Raw genomic sequence first — 20,922 nt, forward strand, 5'->3', positions numbered from 1 at the left:
TGCAATATTCATTTACAATGGGTTCGAAGGCTTGTTCGATGACAAGTGTCGCGTGAGTGATCATGACACCGTGCACCACAGAGAGAAGACAAATCTTACTATAATGTGGCAAGCCTGGTTTACAAAGAAGGAAGGGGCAGAGCGAACATGCTGTGCAAAATAACAAAGACATGTCAAAGTGGGATGAGGTCAAAGTGGGATGAGGGGTGGGGAGGGGAGGGGGAGGGTTGGATCCTATTCAACTCATCCACCAAGTTTCGTCCAAATCCGTCCACAACTTTTTGAGATATCCTGCTCACAGACAAACAAACTAACAGGGATGAAAATACAACCTTGGTCCACCTTCTGCCAGTGAAGGTAATTAGTAAGGAAGTATTTTACTTGTCATGGCTTTGGGAGATGATTAGTTCACAGTTAACACTTCCACTCTTTCGAGGCTCCTCTTGTTTTTACAATGGCAGTTTTCTCCAGTGCAGCTCATTTGTTTGGAAACATTTTTTCATCCTTTTTGTACAAAGGGCCATGCGGCGCCTTCAAACAGCAACACGACAAAGGAGCGCTTCATTTCCGTCCCCTCTGCAAACTCAGCAGGGACGCACTTTTTTGGAAACGCCACTTGGAGGACAGTGAATGCTCACAACATATAAAAAGCCATGTCACACAGTAAATAAGATAGCTCGAATGTCCAGACTAGAAAGAGGCTGAACATGAAGAAAGCTGCGTGATGGGGGCAACAAACAGACCTTTTTCAAAAGCCAAATTGCCTATTGCGTCAGACTGCCAAACTAACAAAGCCTTTGCATCAATCAGCTGTAATTGCAAATAGGAGAGTCCAGCAATGTGTTGGATTGGGATGGGGTGCAAATTTTGGACAACACTTTGAATTATTGGACTCTGTGCAACCACAGGTAGCATCTGTTCCTTGAATTTTGGAACACTCGCAAGAGCAGCTCTGTGATAATAAGGATGACTTTATATCCAAATTAATGTGCTTACTGTCCATGAATGACCTTTTCCTCATCGAGTGGTCGGGGAGATCACTTGGTGGCAAATTTGAAAGATTGGCCTGAAGTGAAGATTATAATTAACGGCAAACAACAGAAGAAGAAACACATTATGGAGACTATGTTGAATGAAGAACTAGTTTTGCTGGTGAAGGCCGGTGTCAGTCTGCATTGGTGCACAGGTAGAACTAGAAGGGCACTCGGTAGAGCACATACCTCTGCCAATGTAATTAATGCCTGATCCATGAGAACATATTGGGCCAAATACATTATTTGAGATATCGTGCTACATATCGTTTTTAGCCCGATCTCTCAATGGTGAAGAATCACTTAAAAAAGTTAAATAATCCTCGTATCCAGGTCCAGATTCGGATCTTCACCAACATCGAATGAATTTGTCATGGTCACACACCAAACCTGTCAATCAAGTTTCATCTGAATCCGTCCACAACTTTTTGAGATAACATACTATATATCGGTTTATCCCTATTTCTCAACGGTTCCCATCGTGTGCTGCCTTTTTGGCTGCTGGTTGCATCATTGGTTAGGTGCGCAGCTATGCCGCTGATGCAGTGCTCATAGTACCAGAAAACTGGTGCTCATTTCACCGATCTCAGAAGGATGACAGGCTGAGTCATCCCTCTGATGTTAATTCAGTGGAAATGGCTTTGAACTCAGGACCCTAGGATCCCAAGCCACCATCCTAACCACTAAGTCAACACCAGGCCCTTCTCTCTATGGTGAAGAATCACATAGAAAACTAGAGGGTGACCACTCGGGAGAGTGCAAAACCTCTGCCGCCAATACTGCTGGGTCACTCAAGTGAACCTTATATCTTATTCATTAAATATGATGTCAACAGTGCTGACACAGTTATAGTTCTTTTCTCCAACATTTTTTTTGAAGGGGGGGGGGGGTTGGAAATCACTTAAAACGTAAAAATGCAAAAAAAAAAATCGAAATTTTGTTGAAAAAAAAGTTGCAAAATTTTTTTTTCTCGAACAATTTTTTTGGGGGGGGGGTTTGGAAATCACTTAAAACGTGCAGAAATGCAAAAAAAATTTTTTTTTCTTTTTTTGGGTGGGGGGGGGGTAACAATATTTTGGGGGGGGTTGGAAATCACTTAAAAACGTGCAGAAATGCAAAAAAAATTTTTTTCTTTTTTTGGGTGGGGGGGGTAACAATTTTTTTGGGGGGTTGGAAATCACTTAAAATATGTAAAAATGCAAAAAAAAAAATTTTCTCTAACAATTTTTTGGGGGGGGGGTAACAATTTTTTTTGGGGGGGTAACAGTTTTTTTGGGGGGGGGTTGGAAATCACTTAAAACATGTAGAAATGCAAAAAAAATTTTCTCTAACAATTTTTTTGAGGGGCGGTAACAATTTTTTTTGGGGGGGGGCTGGAAATCACTTAAAACATGTAGAAATGCAAAAAAATTTTTTCTCTAACAATTTTTTTTTTGGGGGGGGTAACAATTTTTTGGGGGGGTTGGAAATCACTTAAAATATGTAAAAATGCAAAAAAAAATTTTTCTCTAACAATTTTTTTGGGGGGTAACAATTTTTTTGGGGGGTAACAATTTTTTGGGGAGGGTTGGAAATCACTTAAAACATGTAGAAATGCAAAAATAAAATTCTCTAACAATTTTTTTTGGAGGGGGGTAACAATTTTTTTTGGGGGGGGGTTGGAATTCACTTAAAACATGTAGAAATGCAAAAAAAAAAATTTTCTCTAACAATTTTTTTTTGGGGGGGGGGGTTGTTTCCTGTTTCAAATTGATAATGATTTGTGGATTTCAATTGTTCGTGGCGATGAAAATTTCATGGCATGACCCTTGGACCATACCTAACCCCTCCACCAAGTTTCGTCGAAATCCGTCGAGGAGTTTTTCCGTAATACTGTTCACAAACAAAGAAACAAACAAACAAACAAACAAACAAACAGAAAGGGGTGAAAACAGTAACCTTCATCCATCTTCGAAGATGGCGGAGGTTAATTATCAGATCCGGATCCAGATCAAGATCTTCACTAAAATCAATCAGTTCGTCATTGTCACACACCGAACCTGTCCACAAAATTTCATCCGAATCCGTGCACAACATTTTTGAGATATCCTGTACACAGACAAACAAACAGACAAACAGACAGAAAGGTGTGAAAACAAAGCCTCCTTCACCTTCGGTGGCAAAGGTAATTATGGATGAAATCAACAGGACCTTAATCGAAGTGTGCTAACTGTCATGGGAAGCAAGGAGAAGCTGACGTTTCGAGCATTAACCGTTCGTCGGAGGAAAAGAGGGCTAATGCCTGAACCCATGGTGGTTAACATACCTCATTCAATGTCGTGTTGATTCCATCCATTATGAAGACTATCCTGTTTTAGTGCTCAACTTCTCTTGGTCACCCTCCACACCTCTCCTCCTCCTCCTTCGCTCAACCCTATACCTCCAATTGCTTCCCAATCCTCTTTATCTCCTCTCCAGGTGTCAAGTTGGGAATACATTGACCATCATATCACACGGAGTACGTGTCTTGATGTTGAGTACTTTTGTTTAATCCATGAGAGCCTGCACACATTGGCAGACTTAGCAAAGACTTCTACCTCACCGGATGTCTCACACAGCTGACGTCCACCCTAGTACCGCTTAGTCAATGGCCAATGGTGTTTAAAGGGTTGTCCCATTGGCCAAGGACACAGTCACGTAATGGTGTAACTGAACACTTCTGACTTATCCATGAGACACGACATACGGTGAATGGCATATGGAATGGCAAACTGCACTGGCTAACGTTGTTGCTCATGATACAAAACACGCAATTCATTCAGGTTGGATAAAACTCGGACAATGTCTTCCCACCTTAACACTGCAGAACGTCTCCTTTTGCTTGTTCTAGTCTCATGATCACACAGGAAGTGGCACGAAAGAAAAGGGATGGGTGAAGCATGGACCAACTCCCACTGCATGTGGTCTTTTTGAAGTAACCACCTTCCTTCGGAAAATGAATCAAACTGTAGTGTAGTTCCTACTCATGTCCCTGCTACTTTGAATCACACACAGCCTTTCCTCCCAATGCTCGACATGAAGTGGTCAAGAAAACCAAAATACCGACATACCCATCAACCACCATACAGATAGGTTCATTGAATGGGTTAAACACTGCTCTGACTGGTGAGGCCTGTAGTTCAAATCCCATCTTTCACCAGACTCGGTGGTTTAATGGTTGGATCATCTGTTACAGTGTAAGTATTGAGCTGATTAATCATTATCAATTTGAAACAGGAAACAATTTTAATGATCTTCCCACCTGTTTTAAATTTTAAAATAGATATTCTTAGAAGACAGAGGATTAATTAGCAACAATAGACATTTCAATGTCACCTCACTTCTTCCAATTAATCTTTTGATTCTAATGACCGAAATTACTTCTCTGGACAAATACTAATTATCTGTATGACTATAACTTTCCTCCAACCAATACTAATATGCAATTAGATTTATTGTGCAATATAAATGAAAGCATTAGTTAGCCAATTAACTTGCTTTTTGTCATTCCAGGACAGCTGTATATACCCTCTTTGCCATCTGGACAGCCTGGGGTAGATTTTTCTGGAGCCTTTGAGTTATGTTCCAGACACGGGGGCTACCTCGCCTCACGTGCTGACCTGCACAGGGCCGCCACGATGTGTGGACTCGCAACCTGCCAGCGTGGTTGGTTGAACGACGGGGCAGTCTGGTGAGCCAATCCATTCCACAAAATGTTAGCCTCAAAAAGGCAGATATAATTGGAGATGCTCGGGCAAAATCTTCCTTTGCAAGGGCAAGCAAGATATGACAACAAAATGAATGGGAAGTGTCAAATTTTTTTTTTTTTTGAGATATCCACATTTCCTAAATCTCCTAAAAATAATATTTTTACCTGTCTGTCAGAAGGATGAGTGATATCATGGCAGAGGGTGGAGTCATCAGTAAAGAGATAAGGAGGGATTTCCAGAGAGTCAGAGAGATCACTGATGAAAGTTAGGAATAGGATGGACCTAGAAAATTGCTTTGGGGCATTCTAGCCTTGATAGGGAAATATGAAAGGGTTCCATTGAGAGTCACACATTGACTACGAGAGTAGAGGAAGTCAATAATCCAAGAGTAGAGTTCACCTTGGATTCCATAGGCAAACAGTTTGGAGAGCAAGGCAGGATCCCAGAATGTATAGAAAACTCCAGAGATGATGTCCAGAGAGATGTTCCTGATCTCATGTCTGACATTGAAGGCCTTTGTTGAGTTGTTGAGAGGGTGGAAGCAGCATGTCTAAAGTAGAGTGACCAGGTTTGAATCCGAATTGATGATCTGAGATGAGGCTGTTGGAGAAAAGAATGATTTTATGATGAATGCGATGATGGATTCCATGACAACAAGGAAATCCAACACAGGTGGAGGCCATTCAGCCCATCATGCCTGCGCAAAGGCCATACCAGTCAAGAAGGCCATATCAGCTGAACTGAAAGAGAGGACAAATGATGAGAGTGAGAAATTTGTGAAATGAGGTTATTTTGTTTAGTTGTACTTGGACGTTAGGCTCTAGCACCTCGTTTCCCCACAGAAGATCATTGAATTTTACTTGATAAAATACTGTCAAATGAGAGGGTCTGCTAATGCAGACCATCTGAGCTTAAGGTCTGACACCCCCACAAATTGCGGAGGAGCTCCTTGAGATCCAACAGCCATCCATATCTCGTGCCCAACTTTGTCTGCGGACGTCCTGCTGCAGTTGGATTACTTTTTTTAGGTGGTTGGTGGCAGGATTTGGACTCTGGCCACTGTAAAACCTTACACTCTGCAAAACACAAGAAAAACACAAAAAAAATCTGAAAACCCACTGTGTGTAAGTACCTCCTGTGCAGCTGCCCTGTGAAGGGCAGCTCACCATTTAACGGGATTGGAGCAAAACCTTCGGGACCCCCACTCTTTCATGATAGGAGGAAAACCACAGGGTAACATTCCCAGGTCAGATTGCGGTAGTCTGCGTCAGCGTGGTGTGGAGATGTTGTCCACCAGACGGCGGTCTCCCTGGGTTAACCTTAGGCGCTCCCTTTGGATGGGTGCTTGGAATGTCCTATCCTTGAGAGGATTATCACCTGTCTCTGTTATCATCTGAGCTCACGAATTTGAACATTGGTATTGCAGCACTCTCTGATGTTCAGAGACCGGATAGTGCCGAGATCATGGCGGGTTGTGACACCTACTATTGGTCTGGTTGCTCTGATGGTCATCAGGCCCAAGGAGTTGCTGTAGCTCTGTCCAATAAACTGACTCCAATGATAATTGAGGTAACACTGGCCAATGAGCATATTTGTGAGATTAATGATTCGTCACTCCTAAGGTGCCATTTCCCTGGTCTCTGCATATGCTCTGAGTGAGGTGAGTGATCTCACCGTGAAGGACGCATTATATGCCACGCTCGAGTCTGTGGTTGATCAGTGCCCCAGACAAGATACTCTTTTAGTCTTGGGGGATTTCAATGCATTGATTGGAACTGATAGGGATGGTTATAAGACATGTCTTGGTCCCCATATGCCTGGTGTTTTGTTTAATGGTTATGTTGGTGGGCTTGGGATCCTAGGATCCTGAGTTCAAATCCCACTCAGCTGTTGAATTAATACCAGGTGGGGTTGACTCTGCCTGTCATCCTTCTGAGGTCAGCAAAATGATTGCCAGCTTGCTGCTATCCTGTGTCGGAGTGGCGACCCATACCCAATAGCTGAGGAGACTGCTTCGGCAGCACCAACGTTCTGCACAGAGTATGGTCCCAATGGATGGATGGATGGTTGGTCCCCATGCATCTGGAACTGTGAACCAGAATAGCACTAAGTTCCTTGACTTTGCAAGAAGTCATGGACTTAGGGTAGATGGTTCATGGTCTCAGCGCCCACAGGCTCATCGCTGGGACTTGGTATTCCAACACAGGTGGTGTGTCAAAGGAGATTGATCATCTGCTCATTGATGGTTGCTGGAGGATGATCAAGAACTGCAGGGTTGACCGGAGTGCTCAGTTCCTCAACACCGACCAGAGGCTTGAGGTAGCAACTCTGAAGTTTCAGCTTCAATCAGGGAGAATGATACCATCCCAGCCTCAGCTGGATGTTGGCAAGCTCAACAATGAGAGGGCAGCTGAGGAGTTTGCAAATAGGCTAAGTGGGGATTTGTGGGGTCTGCGTGCTTTGCGGAATCCTGTAGAGTTGTGGAGTGCCTTCAAGACCACCACACTTGATGTTTGCCTGGTGGAAGTCATGGAACTCACTTAAGGGCGAAGAAGAATTTTCTCTCTCAAGGGACACTGGATACCATTGACCAGAGGCACAGAGCCAAGATTAATGGCAGAGCTGAGATGTTTAGGGAGTTGAGTAGTAAAACTGTACATCCACTGAGGGTGGACAAGGAGGGTATGTGTGAGGAATCTGTGAGGGGGTAGAGCTTCACCTGTAGTCAAATTATTCTCATCCTGCTTACAGGGCAATTCATACATTGCGTTCCTCCAAGCCCATCCCTCGTTGTATTGCAGTTAGAGCAGGGGATGTTGTGCTCTTGACAGAGGAGTACAAAGTGAAGGCCCGCTGGGCCGGTTACTTTGAGCGCCTGTATCAGGCTGATCCACCAGCTGTTGAGTTAGATGTCAGGGGTGTTACTCCTTGGGTGTTACTCTGCTACAATCCATATTGTTGACCCTCCAATAAAATGTGATGCACCTTCATTTATGAAAACAGGCTACAGTGAACCAGTAGAAATGGGGGTAATGCTCTTGGGATCTGTGGCATCCATGCTGAACTCCTCAAGGCTGGTGGAAATGCTGTACTCATGTTATTGCATACAGTTCTGTGCTCTGTCTGGAACACAGGCATCATTCCAACTGACTGGAAGAGGGGCTTTTTGTCCCTCTCTGGAAAGGAAAGGGTGATTGCCAGGATTGCAACAACAACCGAGGAGTGACACTGCTCTCAGGGCCGGGCAAGGTCCTTGCTCGGATAATTCTTGATAGGGTTCGCCACTATATGCTTGAGCACCAGTACCCAGAGGAGTCAGGCTTTACACCAAGGAGGTCAACAATTGATCATATCCTCGCCCTTCGGGTCCTCACCAAACGCAGACGAGAGTTTCGGCAGGGGCTGCTTGCAGCATATGTTGATCTCTGCAAAGCATTTGATTCAGTGAATCGGGATTCCTTCTGAAGGATTCTTGGTCTTTATGGGGTGCCACCAAAACTGATCAATCTGATGTCTGAACTCTCCTCTCATACTAGAGAGTGCTGTGAGATGTGGTGGTACCATCTCTGACTTCTTTCTTTCCAGTCTTGGAAAAATCTTTCCAGTTGTTACTCGAGTTCGTCAGGGGTGTGTTCCGGCCCCCACACTTTTCAGCTCTTGTATGCACTGGATTCTGGGGAGGATGTTGGAGAGATAAAGCCGTGATGCATCTTTTGGGAATGTTAAGATCTATGACCTTAATTTTGCAGATGATGCAGTCATTTTTGCAGAGACTCCGAATATCCATTTGGGGGCCCTTGAGGTCCTCAAAGATAGCTCAGATGGCAGAGCACTGGAATGGTTTTCCAGAGGACCTGGGTTCGATTCCCGGTCTGGGCCCGTAATTTTTCATATATTATAAAGGAACATTTATTTACGATGTTCTATCCTGCTCACTTCAAAATATATATCTTCCCCTTGAAACGGGACTGCCAAGAGAGGCTGTCCATGCTTCGATGAATGTAGCAGTTGTGAACACACCAAGCAACTGCTCTTATTCATTCCGTCAGCATGCTGTAAGGATATTGCTAGAAAAAATACAGTATTTAGGGGATTCTTATGTATTTGTTCATGTAATGTTGTGCCTTGATTAATGCGTGACCATAAGGGTTCAACGTGTTGGGGAGTCATAATATTTTGGTTGACATCATTCATTTCTTTACTTGTGTGATAAATAACTTCGTGAGTTAGTAGGGGTGTATAAAAATCACACGCTTGGTGAGCATCAGTTCAAGCAATATTTGTCAATCCAAACCAGGAAAGTATCCCGATGTAGATTAAGCAAAACAAAATGATCGGTGAAATCAAACAAACAACAAATTATGTTGTTAAAGTTTTTACAAGGCGATCACTCGGGGGTCCTTCCCGGGGTCCCCCTCTGTGTGAGCTTGTTTTCAGTGTGAAGAATGAATCCATGTTGGTCTCCCTTCGCATTTTACAGCAGGATGAGTGGTCAGCAGAATTTGGTATGGCCCGATCCACCTTCAATGAGCACGTTATCTCCTGGGCTACAATGATTGGTCTAACCAACAGGACAAGGATAGTCATATATATACAACCAGACAACCCCACAGAACCCCAAGCAGCTTTAAATAATACCTATTTCATATGTGGATATAGGGCTTATCCATGGTTGCTATTGGGATGGACAGGATCCTGCTATTTAGGATATGTGATACCCCAAATCCTCAGCTACTGCTTCTGGCAACGCCTCCTTTACTTGTGAATGAAACGCTCTCAAGAGTAATAGTTAATACAATGCAAAAGGAAAGCATTGTACAGTATGCACGGTATCCAGGAGCACACCAGGTTTTACAAATGATTAATCGATAAACAATTCCAAGTCAGGATTTACAAAGGGGTATCCTATAGGTCACTTCATGGAGATGTCGTGAGGGTGATTACTTACTCAGTCATGCTCTTTCGCATCCTCCCGGGTGGGTAACAGAGATGCATTTGCTCGACAGTTACATTTATTGCCTGCGATAGCTCACCCACTCTCACGAAGAAAACGTCTATATGAGGAACAGATCAAATGTCATAGATCTGTCACCCGGTGGAGAGGACTGGGTGGTTTGCCAATGCCCTCCCGGCAGTAGCCCAGGCAGGAATCTGCAACCCGGTCACAATGATGTCAACAGCTCGTGCACTCCCCATGAAGAACACTGCTTACAAAATTAATGCCAATTCCTCAGTTTGTATTTAAAATAAGTACAATATATTGAATATTCTGCGACCAACCCCACAATTGAAAAGGTTTTTTTTTGTTTTTACAGGGGTACCGCATCAGCGGCACAGCCATGCCCCAACAAAGTTCCATTGCCCTATTCTGAACCACTGCAACGGAAGGTCACGCTCTCACCCACCGACCAACATGGTGCCCGAGCAAAACCATCCCAAATTCAAACGTGTCAGCGTAACCATGGTGACCAAATACCTTGACTCATGGTTCACATGCAACATTCCCAAAACACCCTGCTGGTTTTTGAGTCCTGTTCGATCAATTGCCTATCGATCGATCAAGTAACACCTAATTGCCTGAGAAGACCTGGGATATTGTGGCAGTAAACAAACTGCTTGTCTTCTAAGAAAAATGCGACAAAGATCTGGTCCCGCTTTCGGAAATATGAAACATTTGCAGAGTGGTCAAGTAGATTTTTTTCTTGCAGCCTGGAAGCTAATACCTCAACTGCTTTCTTGGAGAGCCCCAAATCACTCACTAAGTCATTCAATTCCGGTTGGCTAAACTGCAGAGGGGCTGAATGTTTGGTATCAGATGAGGAGGCTTCGGATTCTGAAACCATTTCTTGAAGCCCGTCATCACGACCCTCGTGCGCTTGCTGATCATGTTCACTGCCTTTATCTTCAGATAAGACAAAACCATTAAAGACTGGAACAGGGAGTTCCTCAGAGTGCGGAGTAGGTCGAATTGCTGAGGAAATACAGGGATAGGAGATCTTTTGCCGGTTTTTCTTGCCGACACCCTTTGTGTTGACCAGGCAAAAATAGCAGTCAGTTACGTTGTCCTTGGGTTCTCGCCAAACCATGGGAACTCCAAAAGGCAGACCCTTTCGTTTTCCTTTCGTCCAGTCACAAAGCATTTCCTCACAATTATTACATACAACATGAGGAGCCCATTTCTTGTCTTGGTCACCAAGGGGAACATCAAAATAGGCTTTATAGGCACGCCTTACAAACTATGTTATATTGCGCTTTTGACGAAGTAGTGTGAAGCAGCCACATACATAACAGAATGCATCAGGATTATTTACACATTTATGTCTTATTGAAGAAGCCATGATCACATCTGAAACAAAGAAAAACATAAAGTTAAAGATAAATAAATATCAATGAAGATATAGAAAGTTGATGTCAAATAATTCGTGAGCAAATCGTTAGCAGCAAAACGAATACGGTCTATAATTATTTAGCAGTTTAGGCATCGTATATTTCTACTAAAGTCCAAAATTGCACCCCAAGTTCTCAAGTTATCCCGAGTGCAAATAGCAATGGGTGTCCTTTTTTGCGAAAATCACAAGTTTCAAATTGCATGAAAACTAGAGCATGTAGAGGAAAACCGATTTCAGATTTGAAATCAGCGTTGAAAAAATACATAGAATAAGTTGAAAGATCTCATGCAACAAATAATAAGAAAAAATTTGTTCCCCAGTGTAATCCTTCCCTTCTTTCTCTTCTTCATCTCCACTTTCTCATTTAAATCTTCTCCCTGAAACTGATGTTAATAGTCTTGATGCATATATTTCTAATAGACTTGCCAATTCTTTGTTTTCCTCCTCGGTGCGTTGAGATTTATTTATTTTCTGTAATACCTTTGATATTTTTATAATCTCACTGGTTTCCATATTTTTATATTTATTTATTCTCTCTTTTTCCTCCCTCTCCCTCTCCTCATTCTCTCTCTTCTCTCTCTCTCTCCTCCTTCTCTCGCTTCTCCCTCTCCTTCTCTCTCTCTCCTCCTTCTCTCGCTTCTCCCTCTCCTACTCTCTATTCTCATTTTCTTCAACTCCTTCCTCATCTATTACTATCCTTGAACCACTTTCACCCCATAGAATATCATACATATATTCATCTGGATTCTGCGATACTCTTGAATCCACAATTATTTTTCTCATAATTGGAAACCAATAAGATTTGTTGATGATTTCTAAAAGAGTTTTATATTTCATCACCTTTCAAAGTTCATTTTTATTTAATATTTTAATCATATCTCTATTTGTGGGGTTTTTAACTTCAGTATAAGACCAGTTCTTAATTGAAAAATGTCCATGTGTATGTTTCAATTCATAAGGAATGTAAAATCGAACACCATTTTCTTGTAGGTATCCTTGAATGCAAAAATTATAATTTTCTTGAAGCCTTCTTGCTGTCATTTATGTTTCAGAAATATATGACAGATTAATATGATGTCAGGTCAGGTTCAGATTAATACATGTCAGGTCAGGTTCGATCTGTGACCTGCTACAGGTACCATGTAAACCTGTACTAACCTGTTCCATGGTCGGGTTGTCGGCGACTAAACCGTCTCCCCCACCAGGTTTTCTGGTGAGGAGGATGTTTGGATATGGACACCCAGCAGGATTAAAAACAAAACCTGTCAAAGGGCGGAGGAGCTCCTTGTGAGCCAACGGCCATCCATATCTAGTGCCCAACTGTGTCTGCGGACGTCCTCCTGCAGTTGGGTCACTTCTTATTAGGAGGTTGGTGGCAGGATTTGCACTCCGGCCACCGTAAAACCCTTCATTCCGCAAAACACAAAAACGCAAAAAAATCTGAAAACCCACTCCGTGGGAGTACCTCCTGTGCAGCTTCCCTTCGCAGGGCAGCTCACCGGATGACGGGATTGGGGCAAAGCCTTCGGGACCCCCAATCTTTGATAGGAGGGAAACCACGGGGTAACATCCCTGGGTCAGATTGCGGGAGAGTGCGTCGGAGTGGTGCTGAGGTGTCGTCCACCAGATGGTTGTCTCCTTGGGTTAACCTGAGGCGGTCCCTTCGGGTGGGTGCCTGGAATGCCCTATCCCTAAGAGAGGATGATCACCTGTCTCTGTTATCATCTGAGCTCAAGCGTTTGGACATCGGGATTGCAGCTCTCTCTGAGGTTCGGAGACCGGATTGCGGCGAGATAATGGTGGGTGGTTACACCTACTATTGGTCTGGTCGCTCTGATGGTTACCATACCCAAGGAGTTGCTGTAGCTGTGTCCAATAAGCTGACCCCAATGATAATTGAGGTAACACCGGTCAACGAGCGTATTATGAGATTAAGGATTCGTCACTCCTTAGGTGTCATTTCCCTGGTCTCTGTTTATGCTCCGACTGAGGCGAGTGATCTCACCGTGAAGGATGCATTCTACGCCACACTCGAGTCTGTGGTTGATCACTGCCCCAGACGAGATACACTTCTAGTCTTGGGGGATTTCAATGCATCGACTGGAACTGATAGGGATGGTTATGAGGTGTGTGTTGGTCCCCATGGGTCAGGAACTATGAACCAGAATGGCACTAAGTTCCTTGACTTTGCAAGAAGTCATGGACTTAGGGTGGCTGGTTCATGGTTTCAGCGCCCACAAGCTCATCGCTGGACTTGGTATTCAACGCTGGCGGTGTGGCAAAGGAGATTGACCATGTCCTCATTGACGGTCGTTGGAGGATGATCCAGAACTGCAGGGTCTACCGGAGTGCTCAGTTCCTCAATATTGACCACAGGCTTGTTGTAGCAATGCTAAAGCTGCACCTTAAATCCTGGAGAATGGTACCATCCCAGCCGAGGCTGGATGTTGCCAAGCTCAGGGATGAGAGAGTAGCTGAGGAGTTTGCGAACAGGCTGAGTGGAGATTTGGGGGTCTGGGTGTTTTGGGGGGTCCTGAAGAGTTGTGGAGCGCCTTCAAGACCACCGTTCTTGATGTTGCCAGTGGATGCCTTGGAGCTCACCGCAGGGCAAAGAAGAATTTTGTCTCTCAAAGGACACTGGATACCATTGACCAGAGTCGCAGGGCCAGGCTGAATGGCAGAGCTGAGCTGTTCAGGGAGCTGAGGCGTAAAACTATACGTGCACTGAGGGTGGACAAGGAGGCCTATGTGCGAGGAATCTGTGAGGGGGTAGAGCATCACCTGTGGACAGGTGATTCTCGTCCCGCTTACAGGGGAATTCGCGCATTACGTTCATCCAAGCCCATCCCTCGGAGCACTACAGTTCGAGCAGAGAGTGGTAGGCTCTTGACAGAGGAGTCTGAAGTGAAGGCCCGCTGGGCCGGTTACTTTGAGCGGTTGTACCAGGCTGATCCCCCAACTGTCGAGTTGGACGTCAAGGGTGTTACAATCCCTGTTGCTGACCCTCGAATCAACTGTGGTCCACCTACGCTTGTGGAAACACGGGCTGCGGTGAACCAGTTGAAACGGGGCAAAGCTCCAGGGATCTGTGGCATCCATGCCGAACTTCTCAAGGCTGGTGGAAATGCTGCACTCGTGTCGTTGCATGCAGTTTTGTGCTCTGCCTGGAACACAGGCATCATCCCAACTGACTGGAAGAGGGGCCTTGTTGTCCCTCTCTGAAAAGGAAGGATGATCGCCAAGACTGCAACAACTACCGAGGGGTGACGCTGCTCTCAGTGCCGGGCAAGGTCTTTGCTCGGATAATTCTCGATAGGGTTCGCCACCATCTGCTTGAGCACCAGCGTCCAGAGCAGTCAGGTTTTTACACCAAAGAGGTCAATGATTGACCATATCCTTGCACTTCGTGTCCTCACCGAACGCAGGCGAGAGTTTCGGCAGGGGCTGCTTGCAGCCCATGTTGATCTCTGTAAAGCGTCGATTCAGTGAATCGGATGTCCTCTGGAGGATTCTTGGTCTTCGTGGGGTGCCACCAAAACTGATCGATCTGATGTCTGAACTCTACTCTGGTACTGAGAGTGCTGTGAAGTGTGGTGGTACCATCTCTGACTTATTTCCAGTTGTTACTGGAGTTCGTCAGGGATGTGTACTTGCCCCCACACTTTTCAGCACTTGTATGGACTGGATTCTAGGGAGGATGTCGGAGAGATCAAGTTGCGGTGCGTCATTTGGGAATGTCAAGATCTCGGACCTTGACTTTGCAGATGATGCAGTCATCTTTGCGGAGACTTTAGACATCCTCTGGGGGCCCTCGAGGTGCTGAATGAGGAGTCGGAGCCGTTGGGATTACGGGGTTTCTTGGGTCAAAACTAAGATCCAGGCTTTCGGTGACATCTTGGATGCTGCTGTCCTGTCTGTGTCTGTTTGTGGTGAGGATGTTGAGGTCGTGGAGAGATTCACTTACCTTGGCAGTGATATTCATTTCTCTGCTGGCTGCGAGTCAGAGGTCAATAGACGTCTGGGTCGGGCCTGGGGAGTCATGGATTCACTGGATCATGGGGTGTGGCGCTGCCGGTACCTGTGCGGGAGGACGAAAGTCTGAGTCTTCAGGTCCTTGGTACTTCCAGTCTTGCTCTATGGGTGCGAGACTTGGACTCTGACCAAGGATCTGAGACGGAGACTTAATTCCTTTGGTACCAGGTCTCTTCAGAGAATCCTTGGCTATCGCTGGTCGGATTTTGTGTCCAACGAGCGGTTGCTGAGAGAGACTCGGATGAGATTTGTTACCTGCATAGTCCGTGAGCATCAGTTGCGGCTGTATGGACATGTGGCTCGTTTTCCTGACTCTGATCCTGCTCACCAGATTCTCTCAGCGAGGGAGTCTCATGAGTGGAGGAGGCCAGTGGGTCGACCACGTGCCTCATGGTTGCAACAGGTTGAACATCATCTCAAGGAGATGGGGATGGGCCTGGCATCTGCCTGGGGGATGGCCAGACGGAGGCCCCTGGAGTACCGGCGGAAAGTGGACGCAGCGACGTGCTGTTCTGGCACATGCTCCCATACCTGACCTGAATATGATGACACGTAATTACCTCCCCATCTTCCCAAAGTTAAATCATTTTGTATTCCTCGACTTTGTATAATTATGAAATTTCCTTCCTTCTTTGTCATATAAACTATTGCTTCACCATCATATAATTTCCTATTCCCAAAATTGTGTATTTGTTGTTTGCTAATTGTGCTTCCAGATATCTCCTGATTCTTACCAAGAGGATAATATTCTTGTTTACGAGACTGAAAAAATCATGTAGGTCTTCTAAGTTGAATGAAAAAGACCAATTATATCCTAAATCACACATATTATACCTCCATTTCTCTATTCTCATATTAACTATTCTTCCTTCTTTATAAAATTCAATACTAAGCAGATAATTTAATTAAATAAGAAAAGGTGTATGGTTTGTTGAACCAGGTGTTGTGGTTGTAAATTCTACTCCTTTAACAAAACGTGCAGTTTTATTTAAGGATATATATTGTGATAAATCACTTAATCTCACTAAGTCATTCGTGTCAGTCGGGCTTGGATAATTTATTAATTTATGAGCATTTTTCATATTAATATTTTTTGCTGTACTATATTACTGTTGTTCAGCCTGTGCCTTTGTGTAATAATTTGATAAATCAATGTTCAGTTCATGGGATACACCAAAGATAGAACCATCTTTACCAACATGTCATTTATATGTGATTAAAAATAATGTCATTAAAAAATAGATTTTTGTTGAGTTGAAATAACACATGGAGACATAATTGACCAAAACACTGAGAATTTAATTATTGGACTTGAAATGTTTAATATACACCATTCTGTAAGAATTTTATTACTTTAACAGGTGGTGGAAGACCAAAACTATCAAAATAATATTTGGCTTGACTATTAAAAATACAAACCCAATGAGAACTGTTCCCATTATTATCTTCAAAGTTCATAATTAATATTCTTTGTATGTTCAGACACGTTTGTTTATTCATCACTCATACAAATAACCACATTATGAATTTTTCATTTCTTACAATATTTGATAAGTTCTAAATTTGATGTTGTATTCTTTCCAAATTCTGTAAACAACTCATCAATGCTCATTTATTTATTAGAAAGATATAATCCATTACCCCTTTTGGTTAATTTTACACCTGCTTGTGTGATAGAAGAAAGCATATCTCCAACTAACAATCTCGCTTTATCAGGCAAACTTTCAAGTTTTTCAGCAAAATCTACAATTACACCACTTCCACTAATTTGTTTCTCCAACTCTTTGTTATGTCTTTCCAATTCTTTTTGAGTCCAGAGTTGAGCCTTCCTTTGGTTGGCAGTTTTCACCGCTGCTGAAATACCACCCGTCAATGCTCCAACCACACTTAAACCAGCAAATAAAGGAATTAGAAATGGGACAAACCTCCACTCGTCTGTCTTATTGAATATTTCCTCAACATTGGTTTTGACATTTTAATTTTAAGTGAGCCAGTATTGTTCAAGATTTTCACCTGTTCTCTTGTGAGCAAAACATCAATTATTACTGCTCCTTTTCTCTAAATTGTATTAACGTTAATCATACAAGGCTTTTGATTTTGAATAGAAGATGATAGTTTATGAAGATTGATTTGATTAACGTATACCCCAGTTGGCACTTTACTACTCATTTATTTCTCAAAAAAATTATGTGAGACTAATCATAACACCATTATCTGTATTAATCTGTAATTCTGTTTCTTCCAAAAGCAATTAATATGCATCAACTTCTTCACTCTTTCAAAGAAAAGGGAAGTATTCACTCGATTAGACTTTATAGTATCCTTTTGAGCACTCAGGTCAATCGCATAGATTGTATACAGACATTTACATGCTGTCATATCCAAAATGGGTTCTTTATTTCCATTGCTTTCACACACCTTTTGGTAAGACTTGTATGCTTCAGCATAATCATTTTTTCCCCAATTAATTTCCAATCTATCTCCTGGATAAAATGTTCCATCTCGAGAAAGGCGAAGTTCTTTCACCTTTGTATTATCACTCAATGCATTATTCTTATCAGTAGCAGTATCACCATCTGTTTTTTAAAAAATGAGCCACAGATGTCGTGGCTTTCCTTCCAGAACACCCAAATTCCACGTGTAAGTAGTTTGGTTCAGTTTAACGTGTTGGCATCTTCTTTTGAGGTATGATACATTGAGTGGTTTCTTTGAGTTATCTTCTATTCAACATCTCTTCTGTTTTAAGATTAGGAGTATATTCACAAGTATCCCAACTAATTTCATCAAATAGAAATTTATTCTGATCAGCAAAAGCATTTGCCACACCAAAAAGCAATCTATATTCATTATCATTCCGTTGCAGTTGAAATCTCATTTTAAGACACTACAGAACTTTATCATCATCACAAAATCCAAATATACCTTTAAGAGGAACTGCCACAGTAAAACTATTACCTGTTTTTGCATCATCATGATACATTCCTTTCCTTTGACTATATCCAGGGTTTCCCGTTGCCATATCAGAAATAAAACCTTCGACAGCCCCCTTTCCCATTCTATCACGAAATGAATATCGTGTAAAGTTCATCATTTCAGATGTAGCAGAGACATAATCAACCACTTCAACTTCTTGTGTTCCAATATACAAACGAACACTATCAAACATTTTCCAGAAGAAATCATTTACGAGTGTATCGTTTGTGGTATTCGCAGTGTTAGTGAATGTAAATTTACACAACAAGAAACTTTTGGCTCGATTCAAATAAGTTTGTTGATTAATTATTTCAAAAGTGGTTGTTCCATTTGCATTCCAGTCTGTTCCAGTTATGGAATTTACCTTGAAGTAGTCTTCTTTTTAGTAGAGTTTGAGATGACAATGGTATCATCCAAATCATCGATACTATCAATTGCTTCCATACTTGTATTTATTAAGGAAAAATGATGCTAAAACTTTTGAAACCCTGACCCAAGTGTTAGAATTTTTTCTGTTGTTCTCGGGGAGACAACTGAGTTTTGCCTTTATTAATTTCTTTTATTGCTTGCAATTTATGAGATTCCTTTTAGGCATCCTTTATACTCTTCATAGCACCAGCTACATTTCACACAGAAGAAGCAGTTGAACCAATTCGGTCTTAATGTAAAAGAATAGTTGATCCTATACCCATTAGAGTATCAATTATCCCATCTCCATTTTTTCTAAATTGATGCCCAACACCCCCTTTGTCTCTTAGGTTTATAGTATCCTCTACCAAGATACATACCTTCACCCTTGCAGTATGGGGAAAGGAACATCCCATCCCCTGTAATTATTTTATATTTTCTCAACTCGTGTTTCCTCACAATAACCATCGTATTTATTTATTGGAAAAACTTTACGTAGGTGAATTCTGATGGATATAATTTCTCCATGAAAATAAATCATGCGATTATCTTGGTCGGTTATCCTAAACTTTACTCTGCATATGGTTTTTCCTGACACAGGGAGATAAACCAGATTTTTGGGTTTCATCTTGAATTTATAACCAATTGGGGTTGAGTATGCGCTGGATGAAAACATTGTATCTGTTGTTATTCCATCATAAAAAGCGCCATCAATCAAATCGCAGTGAATTAATACCGAATTTATGCCTGAGGATATTTGAATGACATTATCACTGTAAAACGTCCCATTAGTTTCAATCTTTTTTGAGGAGAAACCTAATAACTCTCTAAATGAATTATCAATTGTGAAATCAACCTTGCAGTTGTGAAATCAACCTTGTGAAATCAACCGAAAATTTTTTATGTTTAATCGTTGATTTTGAAATATGTTTTTGAATATCTATAACAACATTTTTGGTTCATCACCCTGTTCTTTCATAAGATGAGCAATTTCGGAAGATATTTGAGAAATCTCATATGCTCCGGGTGAGACTGTTATCATTTTGTGTCCCCTTCCCGGATTATAACTAAACTTGTCATTTTTCTCGGTGATATTAAATAAGGTATTAAAAGTTTCCATGGACAATAAAGACACCTCATATTATTTTGTTGTGTCAAGTTGTAGTGGGTATGGGAATGAAGATGTGTGGTCGCTTGTTGTGAAATTAAAACTCAGGATTGTGCTTCTCATCTCATTTAATATGAGATAAAATGTCTTTGTATTGACATTTAAATTATTTTTGTATTCATCAACTGGTTTAAAATGGCTGATGCTTCATTAAAACAATTGTTAATTCCATCCTTCTTACTTCCTAACAACAATAACAGTCTATTAACTAATTGTGATGGGTCATTTGGAAGAAAACCAACACCTGAACCAAGGATAGTTAAAGCCTCAATAATGTGTTTCTCCTTCTCATTTTTCATACTTTTACCAGATAGACTAACCTATAATTAAGAGAGTCCAGCAGATCAATATATACTATATCATCCTTATTTTTCATATCCAATGGTTTATCAAAATTCTGGGATTCATTCCTCACAGTTGAACCTTGTTTTCCATCTTTTCTTGGAAGAAACATTAACCTCGGAGTTAGTTTAACAGGAGTTTGAGCAGAACTCAAGAACCTTAATTCATGATTAAATATCAATCCCTTTTCTTGAACAAGATGAAATATTGCTGGTTGTTCTGCTGGAATGAGTTCTGCTTTGGTTTTTGAATCCGCTGAATATTCATTGTTTTGAAGAGCCTTCACAATATAATAAATCAGGGGGTTGATTAATCTCTTCCAGTTGTTGAAATAATTCATCATCATATTCTAATTCTCCTTCATACTCCAATTCTTCCTCCATCATTTGACTGAAATCTTTTAACATTTGAAGTTTTTTCGGAGTACATTCTATTGTGGGATCTGTGGAAGCATCTATAATTATTTCTTGGGAAGTTTTTAAAAGTGGTTTAAAAAATTTCTCTTGTTTTCTTTCAAATGCTTCTTCACCCATTTGTTTCTGCCTGCGTTTCTTCTTTATGTCTTCCTGTTGTTTTACAACTTTTGAAACCAACTCTTGATGCTCCTTAAATGTTCTTGCTCTTTCTTTCGCATCCATTTATTTATTGGAAAATATCATTCACTGAATTATAAAGGTCAACATGGAAATTTTCCTTTTCTTCATCATTAAAGTAGATGTGTTCAAATAAATCCTATTCTTCAAATATTTCATCAAATTCTTTATTAACATTAATAAGAGTAGCAATTTCTTCTTCACTAATACTTGTATCTACTTTTCAGAAGTTTGCGTTGAGTTTCTTTATCAACATCA

At 41.8% G+C, this 20,922-nt stretch overlaps 1 protein-coding gene across 1 annotated transcript in view; it reads left to right on the forward strand.

Annotated features, from left to right (window-relative positions):
• LOC147021799 (uncharacterized) overlaps window positions 1–20,922 on the forward strand; it is an 84,622-nt gene that overhangs the window by 10,762 nt on the left and 52,938 nt on the right. The window contains exon 2 of the mRNA XM_085892166.1: window positions 4,563–4,740. Within this exon, the coding sequence (XP_085748292.1) occupies window positions 4,563–4,740 (178 nt within the window). The remainder of the gene's footprint in view (window positions 1–4,562; window positions 4,741–20,922) is intronic.

Source organism: Eptatretus burgeri, chromosome 8 (genome assembly GCF_056783735.1).
Source record: "Eptatretus burgeri isolate ZD-2024b chromosome 8, Ebu_testis_v1, whole genome shotgun sequence".
NCBI lineage: Eukaryota > Metazoa > Chordata > Myxini > Myxiniformes > Myxinidae > Eptatretus > Eptatretus burgeri.